Raw genomic sequence first — 12,392 nt, 5'->3', positions numbered from 1 at the left:
TCGGCTGATTTCTATGTTCCCACTTGATGCAAGGCAAAGGTCTTTGGAACTTAATGCAAAATGTAACTGCTCACATAAATGCAAAGCAATCTAAAGCTAACAGTACTTTCACTCTTTTTGAAAGTACCTGCCAAAGTTGGTAGCTGTGACTGAAAAAGGCAACAAATTCAGGTATATATTGTAAAGCTGAATGGAATGAAAAAAAAAAGTCTCATTGCCACTAAGCCTTTAACAATTTGAGGATTTTTTTTTTTTTTAAGTTTCATTTCCCAACATACAACATCATAAACCAATGAGAGCAACGGAGTTTCTGGAATTTACACTGAAATATACCTTCTATTCATTCTGCACAAACTGATTCTGATGCAAACAACTAGGATTTCTTATGTTGAAATGGCCTGCTATACAAGCACAATGAAATAATGCAAAAAACTTCTCACCAACAACATTAAAATAATTTTGTATGATCATTAATAATATACACTCTAAAAAATACAGGAAAAAATTTAGAAATTTTAGATTCATTTATAACTTGACAGTTATAAACCATGGGCCACATATGAAAACAGGCTGACCCTCTTGATGGATAAATGACAAGAGGTATGTTAATATAGCAATAGGACATCAATACAGTACACATAAGTTTTACACACAGAGCCTGCACAGGATGGCAGAGGGGAACAAAGGCAAGACTGTCTTCAGTCCAGAGAAATGCATCACTTACTGCTTACTATACACTCTGGTATGAGGCTCTCACAGTGAACTCAGTGCTTATCTTAAGAATTCTTCTGACAGTATCTTTCAACTATGAAAGACACATTTTTGAAGGGAGGAAATTATAAACCAGCATCTTTTCCACTGCTCTGAGAGAAGAGGCTTTGGAACACAACAGGAATCCCTTATTGGCATCCCTGTTCCTTTGCCTATTTCAAAATTCTCTGAATAATTTGGAACCTATTTTTCTTCTCAGTCAAAATACAATCCAGTACATGCCTCAACAGAAATGCTGAGATCACTAGGTCTGGCATTCTGCAGAATGACTTCTCTCTCTACAAAATGAATGCAAGACCTTATCAGTCTGCCAGGGTAGAACAACACCAGATGATATTGCCACCTGCCCTCTGTTGCTCAGTGCTCCAGATGTAGAAGGGCATTACTGTCACTGCATAATATTTGTTTTCAGTAGTGGGCTCAGCGCAAACTAAGCCTCTACACAAAGCCTTTCTAAACACACACAAAAAAGATGATGCATTCATATAATTTAATAGACTTCTGTTTTATTCAAGCTCTTTCAAAGTTAGGTCACATAAGCTGCATGTAAAATCCACCAGCTACAAAGGCATTCCAGACTTCCATTTCTCCAGACACTGGGAGACAGGCACAAATGAATACAACTTTCCATATACACAGCTCCTCATCCACATTTGACATCCAGCCCCAAAACAGTTCCAGACAGACTATTGTCTGTCAGTGGGGAAAAACAACTCTTTCCTATGTTAATGAAAGATTAACTCTCTCTCACTGTGAGCAATAGCACTCCTCCAAGACAGCTTCATGTTAGAGGGAATCTTCATCTGTATCGATGTCACTGTTTGGTTTGTTCAACCTCTCAAATTCCTCTCCATCCTACAGGAACCAGAAGCAAAAGAGAGCAATGTGAGCAAAAGTCATCTTGTTATTAATACCACCACCAAAAAAAAAAAAACAACTAAGGTTTATTTAAAGCAAAATCCTGTAATTTAAATCTCTTACAAATGTGTCATAAGGTTTAGGAAATACATACTCATAAAAAACATTTCCTGCACCTTTAACACTTTTTAGTGACTCACTGCCTAAAACAGCTTGTATCCCCTTCTTCCCTACAATCATAAAATGATTTGGGTTAGAAGGTACTGGAAGGATGGTAGAAAGTGTCTCTGGAGCCTTCTCTTCTCCAGGATGAACATCCCCAACTCTCTCAGCCGGTCTTCATAGGAGAGGTGTTCCAGGCCTCTGATCACCTTTCTCTGGTTTCATTCCAGCAGATCTAAGTCCTCAGAGCAGGACACAGTACTACAGGTGGGGTCTCACAAGAGCAGAGGGGCAGAATCACCTACCTTGACCTGTTGATCACACTGCCTTTGATGCAGCCCAAGATATAGGTGGCTTTGCATAGTGCTATTCGTTTCTACAACAGCTGCCTAGGTGTAAGTGCTAAAATAGATGACACCTGGCACACCAAAAGTATATTAATTTGTGTTATTTATTGCTCATTAAACAATAACCTAAAAAGGCACTATGTGGAATTTCTGTAAAGTTTAATGTTTGCTCTCCAAGCTTAATGTTTGCTGGAACGCAGTGGGGACAGCGCTCTCTGCTGGTTATAACGTGCATCCACGGCCCGTCCGTACCCACGGGCCGACGGACACAAACATGAAACCTTCCCCATCAGGCGATTGCTCAGCTCAGCTGAATGACAGCTCTAAGAGCAAGCTGTCCCTGACACCTTCTAGCTAACTAGATCACTGCTCAAATCAGAACAAAAACACTAGCAGGCCTGGAAGAAATATATAGCAAGGAAAAAAACCCAAACCATGTTAAAAATCTGTGTTTAAACTTTGCCTTTTTGTCTTCAGCTATCTTTGACTCCTATGGTAGAAAGAACCTTAACATCAAAAGTGGCCTAACCTAGAAAGACTTACCAGTTCTACTTAGTACAGTTACTTCCCAGGCATCAATTCCAGTTTCTCAATTGGGTAAGTAAACTCTCTTGGTTATAAAACTTTCAAGAAAAGATTTGTACAAAGCTGAAGTTGCTCACGGGACTACAGTTGCAGCAGGAAAGCAATGCTTACCTAGGCTTCATGATTTCAAAAAGTGGCAAATGGAAAGCAATACCCAAGACTTTAAGAAATACTGCAGAACTTTGGTGTTGAGGGATGAGTCCCGTTGCACAAACTTTGGTGTTGAGGGATGAGTCCCGTCGCACACAAGTTGATTCCTCCAAACATATCATAGCATAAAGGGAGGTGAAACAAAAGAGAAACCAAAGGAGACATGTACTGAAAAGCCTTACCCCACTTGATCTTTCCCATGCATCTCCTTTGATGAGTTTTCCCCTTTCCCGCAGAGTGGTGTATTCCAGGCCTCTTGCTTTACTGGCATTATAAATGAATATGGAGAGAAGCACTACAGGAGCTTCCAAAAAGAACTCTAGAGAAGGCCTGAAGTCAAAGATGACAAAAGACACAGTGGTGATGATGACAGTGTTGATCTGAGCAATCATAACATGGAACATGTTATCTCGGAACTTCAAGATGAAGGCTACAGAGAGCCCCAGGAAAGCTGTGACAAATATAAGAGCCACGGAGAAGATGTTGTGCCCATAAAAGAAGCCACAGTTCCCTATCTGCCTCCGGTCCTTAGCCTGCAGTGTGAGCATGAGCCCATTGAACAGCACTCCAAAGGCATAGAGTTTGCTGTTCTGTGTGAAGATGCTTTCCCCAAGCTGATCCACATCTTTCAGCATCTTTTCATTGTAGATGTTAGCCAGAGCAGACACAAAACACTGCACTAGAATAAGCAGATGGCCCAGGCTGAGGCGGAGAGGCTTCAATGCTCCTGCCATGGTACTGGTCACATTCCACTGGAAGCTGTGAAGGAAACTTGGTGCAGCACAGTTGCCCTTTTCCGCACATTGTTCCTCAGGTCCAGTAGCGAGAAGGCAGTGGTTAGATGGTCTAAAAAACATACTGTGATGAAATCCATGTGCAGCCAAGCTGTGCTGATGGCCTCCAGTTCCTCGAGTCAGGGCAACGATGGACAGGAACAAAATCACCAGAGATGCCCACTGTACCCAAGAGAGTCTTCGCCTGGTACACAAAAAAGCCACTACATTTAGAAACACAGTGGCATAAATTAAATGACAGAACATCCAGATCTATAAAACATATAAAAGACATAATGCCACAAGTAAGGAGACAGACAGGTGTAAAGAAAAGTCTCTTCAGAATACAATAAAATGCAAAAATGCTACATGATTTACTATGGCAAAGGGAGCCGAGTCTGGCAAAGAAAGAAGTATAAAATAAAGTATTCTGAAGAAATAAGGAAGGCCTTTCAAGATCATGTTATTTCTAGATACTGATTGCCTAACAACTTAAAAGCAACTCTTGTCTCCATGGCAACAAAGGTCTGATGAATAAAGTAAAAAGCATCACAGACATCCAAATAATTACCATCTTTCTTTGGAAAATGTTCATTATACTGCTCTTTCCCCCTATGACTTGGAGCCCTTTTCTACTGTATGATGGTAACTCTTATAAATCTACAAATGTAATTCATAAGACGATTAGAATTATTTATACTGTTTTTCCACTCAAAGCCTGTTTATCTTGGTGAAAATCAAAATTTTGGAAGATTAAGTGAACGGTGACATCACAAGAGACAAAACTAAAATGAGAAAAAGCATTTCAAGTCAGACTATCAGGCACTGTTTTGGCATATTAACACATACAGGAAAGGCTTATTTGTGCCATATTCAACACAAGCAACTTTTACAGTGTAAAGTTAATACCCATTTCCCTGACAGTCTTTTTTGAATCTAAATAATACTATAAAGAGCACAAATTCAGCAAAGTGGAACACTTAGTCTGGCTTTTGTCACATGAGTAACGAATGAAACACACCTCTATCTTTCACTCTTATATATCTCATTTCCTCTTACTAGACCACATTTACACTCAATTAAGAACTGCAACAGACTGGTAAGAAGCACTGGCAATCACTAAATAAGATATTTAATGCATAAATGAAAGCTTTATTCTTACCATTCAATGACTATATAATCATGATTTCAACTGTTTTCTACTAGAGTTGACCAAATGTGTAGACATATGAAGGGACTCCTAATAACATATTTCCTACACCTTCAGATGTAGAAAACAAAACCACCTCTCCAAGTTGGTACAGCCACAAGAAAAGAGAATTACCATTCCCGTCAGACAAAGAGAAAAAATGTAGCTTAACTTCATCAAAGCTGGGAAGATTTAAATTTCATTTACTTTGGCAAATACTACTTACTTTAGGACTATCCTGAAGAGAAGAGCTGTTGTTATAATGACAAAATTTGAGAAGAGTACAGCCATTGCCTTGAAAGAGAAGGAGAGGAATAAAGTTATACTTCAGACACACCGTGGACACCAAAACCTACAGACTTCAAGTGTTCACCTTCCTGCAACATGCCAGAGTGAAAAGCACTGGTACTGAATTTTCTCTCTCACCCAAATGGTACAATAACACACCTGTAAAATGATAGTCAAGTCCCATTTCAAAATCCCAGGGAAACCATCGAGCCCAAGCTCCACTGCAGTGAGGAAAGCTATGCTGAAATGAAGATGTGAGGAAACCAGTGCAACAGAAAACTTACTTAGCAGACAACAGTTTAGTTTCCGGTCAGATCAGTTCCCCAGCTGGGCTGACCATAGAGCAGCAAAAAGCGGCAACTTCCTCCTTTGTGTTGACACAAAGGAGGAAGTTGCTCCAAAATGAGAATAAGCAAAGAATAAAGCAAGAGGAGGCTGCTCCTGGCTGCAGTGCCATTTGCAGTGTTCATGAAATTCCAGACTTGGACAAGCCATTTGCAGAAAACAAACTTCTTCTATGTCAAGTGCTTTTGCTGTAGCGTTCAAAGATAAAAAGGTGCTTGACTTGAATTTTTAAGACTGCAACTGTAATTTTAAAAAAATAATCTATTTTCAAGTACAACCGAAGACAACTCTAAAGCTTCTGTTTATTTTTGGAATAACTATATAATAACATCAGTGCTCTAATCCATGGCCATGATCCCAAGCTGCAAACTCCTTGTGGCAAGGATTGTCTGTTTTGTCTCTGTATTAGACACTCTATACTGGGAGATCAAGAAAAAGCTCTTTTAAGCACTCCAGTTACCAATAAAGACCAGAATCCACCAGCACCACTAGGAATAAAAAATCTTCTTTATGAGAGTGGGGGTGTTTTGCAAACTATGTGTTATTCCAGACTACCCAGCATAGTCAGTAAATGTACAACAGATCCAGGCATTTGAAGTTTTTGGTCCCACTGAACCTCAGCTTTTTAGACAATTTTACACATAAGCATATATGGATTCAGGAGTGTCGCAGTGAGGGAGGCTCGGGTCATCTCAATATGAGAATCGGCAAGCTTCGTTTATTGATTAGAGCATCAGACATTTAAGCACAACAAGTAATAAGCTCATGCATATTCTGTAAGCTAAGCAATCTATTGGTTATTCTTACTTCCTCATTCTTTACAACTTACATCTCTCTTTTCTCATGCTCTGCTCTCGGCTACAGCACCTTTGTTATCATAATACAGCTATACCCAAGGCCACAACATCTTCACAGGTGCGGGGCCTCAGATTAGCTGGGTCTGGTACTTTTCCACTTCTCAGCTATCTAGAGTATGTCTACGTGACCTTTGTCATGTAACCAGTCCCCAACACAGGAGTACAAAACACAGACTTTTTCTTGAATTTTCTCATCATTTCCACATTCCCAATTCTGCTATAGAGTGTCTTTTTCCTTCATCGGAGGAAAAGCACAGACTCTTTTGTCACTTTATCCCAACATACCATCTGCTGAACAATAATTCTGATGAAACAGCACAACACAGGCTCTCAAGTAAGCTGAACACTTACTGACAATGAAACACCACCCTAAGAAAACACATCTTAATTTTCCACTTTGCAAAATTAAAACTCAGTAAATATTCATGTTAGGTGAACACTGTGGAAGGAGAAAAATATTGAATAAACAAGGAAATTTGGCAGAAATCACTCTGGAAGAAAAGAGCCTTTATGCAAAATATAGACAAAGTTCATGCACACTGTGGTTTTGCTTTACAGTCAATGCTTCCCATCCAACATCTCTGGTAACATTATCAGCAAAATATTTCAAAGGATAGTTAAAAAAATTAATTTTGACTCACTTCGTTGTCTGAAACCTCAAGAGATCTCTGTCCTATATGAAAAGGAATATGAATATCAAAGTTCCCCATGCCACTAATCTGTGTGTCACAAGCAAAGTCTCAAAAGGTAAGTCTCTAGGAAATTGAGCCACTAAAAAGTATCCACAGTTATAGCTGAAGTTTCAAGCAAAAAAATCTCACCAAAGCAACTCTTTAATTCCAGCAGCTGCTCACCCAGGTACTACTTAGTCCCAAAACTACTTTGTATTTAAAGTCACATGACCAAATTCAGTCGGGTATGGGTCCTCCTTTTAATCTTCACATTTCACATTCATGGTCTTGTACATTATCAAGATATTCTATCTATCTTGGTGATATTCAGTTATCTCTTTTAATACATCTTTATCATAATAACGTTACAGTTTCAGCTAACCATAATAAAGTTTCTCTAATTAAAAGATGCTAAAAGTTCTAAAACGAGGAATCTTAGAGCACATGTTCTGAGGGGACAGAGATAAGGTATGTCTGAGTGTGTGTGTGTATGTAAAACAAAAGCTGTTCATTTCACAAATTATTACCTTAACTGAACCAAATGAAATTGCTTAAGAGAAAAATAGCATTTATGTAACCTCCTATGCATCAGGCTTTTTTCTACAAATCTTATCGCTGAATTTCCTTCCTAAAACTAAAACCCAAAAAAAACTAAAACGACCCACAAATAAACAAAACAACCCCCCCATCCAAAACAAAACAAAAAACCCCCACCAAAAAAACCAAAACAAAACACCCAAACCCAACCCCTACCAATCAAAAATCACCCCAACCACTACCAACAAAAAAATTCCATCAATAAAAAAACCCATACAAAAAAAACACAGAACCAAGCAGTTGTGCATGTTATTTTAAGATATCTAACTCTTGATTTTACTAGGTTTTTACAGCTGAGTCCTGGTCTAGACTCTGGTCTGGTCTGTCCCCGGCAGAAATATACACCTAAGACAACAATATTTTAAAGAGGAATTCAGATAGAGAAGGTAGAAAACCATTTCTTTTTAATGTTCAACAAGGGCAGCCACGGTATTTTATAGCAAGCACAAACCATCTGTTTCCATCTTATTGCAAATATAGATTCTGAACCAAAAAGTATCATGACACAAAAATGAAAGCAAGCACAAAACCTGTACAATTTCCTGAGCATATGCAGTTTCATCCAAAAGGATGAGGGTAGCTAAAAGAAAGTACCTACTAAATTTTATACCTAAACATAGCTAACAAACAAATGCAAAAATTAAGTCTGGTTTCTTCATCCCCTCCTCAGTTTCTGTTACACCTATTCCCTTTGTGAGATTACATTTATTCACTTTATGTCACACACACAGAGTGGTAAAAGCCCCACAGAAAGGTGCAGCTCAAATAATAACAAGAGAAACAAATTGTTTGAAAGAGAAGTATAGTGTTGAAGAAGGCAAAGGAAGAAAAGCACCAAAAAGCCTCCCACTTCTTAAGCACTTCACCCTATTTCTAAATCACGTTGGATGGAGAAAATATAAAGAGTCGTCCATTCTGAAAGCTATACAACACTGACCAGTGGGAAAGAGAATGGGAAGGTAACAAATTATTCTTTCTGTGCTAAAACAGCAGACAGTTCAGTTACAATCTTGCCTTGCCAGTGTTACCTCAGCAGACAGCCTAAGAGCAGTATTGCCCACTAAGACATGAGAAGTCATGTTATTCAGTGTAAGTATACTTACCGGCTGGAGGTAGGACAGTACATAGAAGACAATCAAGTTATCCAAAAAGTAAAGAAAGGCAGGAATTGACCATTTCATGGAATTGCATACATTCTTCCAGGAAAAACATTCAGAGAGATGATCCATACTGCCTTCTTCTGAAAGGAAAAGAAATCAGTAAGAAAGACATTCATTCCTATTATTGAAAGCCTGTTCCCTTGTAACAGAATAGGTAGCACTGTCCTCTTTTGACAAACACCATTATACTGAAAACTCTTGGGTTCCACAGCTCTCTGGCAACACTGGAACCTGTTTTCCAGGGCAGAACACACAGCTAGAGCAGCAACCCTGTGTGGTGCTCACTTCCTTGCTTCAGCAAAGGAAACATCACAGAACCTGTTACATCCATCACAGTGTTTGTCCACTCTGAGCAAAAATTCCATTGTCAACAATTCCTTGAGGGCCAAAAGTCCCTATACAACAGTGACATCCTTACTGGGTGTGACTTCCTGTTGATTATTGATCAAATCTACAACAGAAACAATGACATAGACAGTGGATTCCTTCATAGAGCACCCAAAGGTCAGCCAGTAAAGTCAAAAGTACAAAATAAACCAGAATTCAGTATTTTCAGACCACAGCACATGATCTGGGTATAAAGAGAACATATAGGAAGAAAATAAGAAAGAAAGGAGAAAGCCCAAATAATGATATTTACTTAGGTATTCAGGACACAAACTTTAGGAGGAAGACTGTGATAAACTTTAGACTACTCCAAAGCTGCTGCCAAAAGTACTTTGTTAGCATAGATTTTAAAATACCCAATGATATCTAATCCTCTCCTGAAGCACCAATACGTTGAGTTCAGCAAAACTCAGACATCTGGATTAAAAAAAAAAAAAAGAAAGAAAAATAAGAAAGAAAAGAAAGAAAGCCAGAAAACATGCAGTCAGCAGTAGGCAATGATGGCAAACACTGATTGACTATATTTAATGTCTTAGGTGAGTCTGTACTAAATGGGGAAGGTGAAAATTTTATCAGCTTGCCAGAACCATGACTGTTTCCCTGAGAAGTAGACAAAATCAACAGTTCAATTTAACATGAACTTCCAGTGCCTGACACCCTCTGCCAATTTAAATATTGGATCTGTACGATTTTGAAATGCTATTAAGTTAATCTCTCATAGTTTTTACATCAGGACAGAAAAGAAAGACAAAACAAAAATCACCTGCAATGCAAAAACCTGCGGCAAGTGGAGAGTGTCATCTATTGTTTAAAAAAAAGTGTTTGTAGGACAGCAAATCTTAGAAAGTCAACAAATTTTAGTTATTTAAAACATAGGTACTTACCTTTTTTCCTATTCCAGAGTGCCAACACTACACATAGGACCAGTTTTACTACTTCAGAACACATGTTCACTGTTGTAGGAAGGTAATCATACTTGTTATCTGTGGGATAAAGCAAATCAGAGAGTACACAATCAGTTTCTGTCTCCTGCATTCATAATTTGAGCAATAATCTATTTTAACCATTACAACCACAATTTTAGTCGCAAAAGGCTTTGTCAGAACTTCGGTCATAAATGTTTCAAAGCTTATGACATACAACTTCCTGAAGAGCCTCTTTTCTGAGTTGAAATCTTTCCTCATTTGGTCCCAGTTTACAGCAGAACTTTTTTGGAAGAATTTAAGAACACAGCTGTTTTAAAAACAAATTAAAATGGGAAGGCTTTCCCCAAAGACCAGTATGGTATTGTTTAACCCCCACAAAAAATGGCTTCCAGGATGACATAATCTTCTTTTAGAACTGGCAATACCAGCCAGTTTTAGCACTTTATCCAGTAGGATACCACTTCTCTTCTAAACCTGTTGCAAGGAAAATATTTCTATCAAATCATGTACCATCAAGAGTGCTTACACAACAATGTCATCTTTGAAAAGTTACCTATAAAATAAATCACCTGCCTCATCTTTTAAATGTAGATCATACAACTTGCAACCCAAGTTACACCTTTATGATAGTCTACTGGCTATACAGAAATTTTCCAGTGCAGAAACATGTCCCTATAAATACAACAAGATGTTTATGCAAAAAACTCTGCAGGTGGAGAAGTAGGTTTTTCGGGTATGTTTTAGCTCAACTATCAACTCTTTCTTATTCAAGGTACATCATGGGTATTGCCCAACTGTACCTTCATTGGCAGAATACTTCATCAGGAGGATTCGACTTGAACCTAATGCAATGAACACTCCTCCAAGCAGAAACGTCTGGCTGGTTGTCTTGGAGCAAAGGGCAAGTCGGCTACACCACTCCAACTTCATCCTGCTGCCTCACCGTCAGTGCCCTTTGGATGGCAGGATAAAAAACCACTGTAAACAGTACTTCCAGAAACTGGTTACATGAGGCAAAATAAGTGCATTTTACTCCTTTGTGTTATACAAAAATGCTTACATAATAGAACAAGCCATGATCTTGTTCTACAACTATCGTTTTCGTACTTAAAAAAAAAAATCGAGCTCAACCTATGACCAAACACTGCCATGTCAATTAGACCATGGCACCAAGTGCCATGTCCAGTGTTTCCTCAAAACACCTCTCAGGACAGTGACTCCATCACCTCCAATTCTAATACATAATCATCCCATTCGTGAATAAATTCTTCCTGATGTCCAACCTAAACCTCCCGTGGCACAGGTTAAGGCTGCGTCCTCTTATCCTGTTGCTGGTTGCCTGGGAGAAGAGGCTGATCCCACCTGGCTGCACCCTTCTTTCAGGCAGAGAGCGATAAGGTCACCCCTGAGAGAACGATACGTTACGAGTACCATCGAAGTCCGCACCTACGGCATACGGGCTAGCTAAAAGGATTAAATATTTCACATACTTTTTTTCTTTAATAATTTTAATGTGCTGTTGCTCCTAATCCCAGCAAGGAAAAGCGCTACAGCAGCGGAGCGAGACCAACCCCTTAGGGCTGACCTGGCGCCGGCTCGTTCCCAGCGGCGGGGAAGGCACAGGGCAGCCGGAGCCGAGCACCCGGAGCCACGTTCTCCGCCTCCAGGCCGCCGTTTCTCGTCCGACCCGTTAACGGGCCCCGGGGCCCCAACAACCGGCCGAGGGAGGAGCGGACAGGGAGAGCCCCTCTGGACCAGCTGCGGGCTGGGCTCCGTCTCATACCGGCAGGGCGGCCGGAGCGCGGCTAACCGGACTGGGGGGACACCCACCTAGCCACCTCCTCCGCAGCCGAGGAGGAACAGCCGCCGGGCTTAGCCGACAGCCTCCTGCCACGCCGCTGCTCAGGCTGCAGCCGCGAGCGGCGGGCGGGGCTCCGAGATAGCAGCGCCCGGTGCTTGGACACCGCGGCCAGGCGCACCCTGGCGCACCGGGTCCCGGGAGACAGCGGCAGCAAGGTCCCCCTCACTCATCCCCGTCGCTCGAGGCCGAGCTTCCCCCGGGGTCCCGCACGAAGCCCCTCCAGCGCCCCCTCGCTCCCAACTCATCCCCCCCCACCCTCCGGCCTCACCTGGCGGGGCGGGGGCGCTAGCGCGCGCCCCCAGCCTAGCCTAGTCTTGCCTAGTCTAGTCTTGTCTTGTCTTGTCTTGCCTTGCCCCGCCCCGCCCCGCCCTGCCCCGCCCCGCCCCGCCCTGCCCCGCCCCGCCCTGCCCTGCCCCGCGCGGACGAGCGCTAGCCCTCCTCCTCGGCTTCAGCCGGACTGGCCCC

General features: G+C 41.0%; 1 protein-coding gene across 5 annotated transcripts; it reads right to left on the bottom strand.

Moving 5' to 3' along the window:
* Positions 1 to 1,257: 1,257 nt before the first annotated feature.
* On the bottom strand, positions 1,258 to 12,302 carry SLC35A5 (solute carrier family 35 member A5). Of its 5 annotated transcripts, none has more exons than XM_059837974.1 (7): positions 12,196 to 12,302; positions 10,867 to 11,019; positions 10,025 to 10,123; positions 8,697 to 8,833; positions 5,062 to 5,129; positions 3,056 to 3,851; positions 1,258 to 1,626 (listed from the first exon to the last, which is right to left on the bottom strand). In XM_059837974.1, the coding sequence occupies exons 2-7, from the start codon at positions 10,994 to 10,996 to the stop codon at positions 1,558 to 1,560; spliced, it is 1,299 nt and encodes a 432-aa protein (XP_059693957.1). In that variant the 5' UTR covers positions 10,997 to 11,019; positions 12,196 to 12,302; the 3' UTR covers positions 1,258 to 1,557. The 5 variants fall into 5 exon arrangements, with proteins under 5 accessions (XP_059693957.1, XP_059693958.1, XP_059693956.1 ...); XM_059837975.1 differs by lacking the exon at positions 12,196 to 12,302 and adding an exon at positions 11,897 to 12,037 and having other exon boundaries at positions 8,697 to 8,830; XM_059837973.1 differs by lacking the exon at positions 12,196 to 12,302 and adding an exon at positions 11,897 to 12,028.
* Between the last annotated feature and the right edge of the window lie 90 nt (positions 12,303 to 12,392).

This window comes from Haemorhous mexicanus, chromosome 2, assembly GCF_027477595.1.
Source record: "Haemorhous mexicanus isolate bHaeMex1 chromosome 2, bHaeMex1.pri, whole genome shotgun sequence".
NCBI classification, from domain to species: domain Eukaryota; kingdom Metazoa; phylum Chordata; class Aves; order Passeriformes; family Fringillidae; genus Haemorhous; species Haemorhous mexicanus.
Note: the sequence above shows the minus strand (reverse complement) of the source record. Positions and strands in the feature narration are given on the sequence as shown.

What these genes read in the sequence shown, in the direction of transcription:
- SLC35A5 (XM_059837974.1), bottom strand. Translation starts at nt 10,996, where the DNA reads ATGAAGTTGGAGTGGTGTAGCCGACTTGCCCTTTGCTCCAAGACAACC. An exon ending in GAAGTATTCTGCCAATGAAG is followed by an intron (nt 10,124 to 10,866) that starts GTACAGTTGGGC and finishes TTTATCCCACAG; the next exon opens with ATAACAAGTATGATTACCTT. An exon ending in ACTCTGGAATAGGAAAAAAG is followed by an intron (nt 8,834 to 10,024) that starts GTAAGTACCTAT and finishes TTTTCCTTTCAG; the next exon opens with AAGAAGGCAGTATGGATCAT.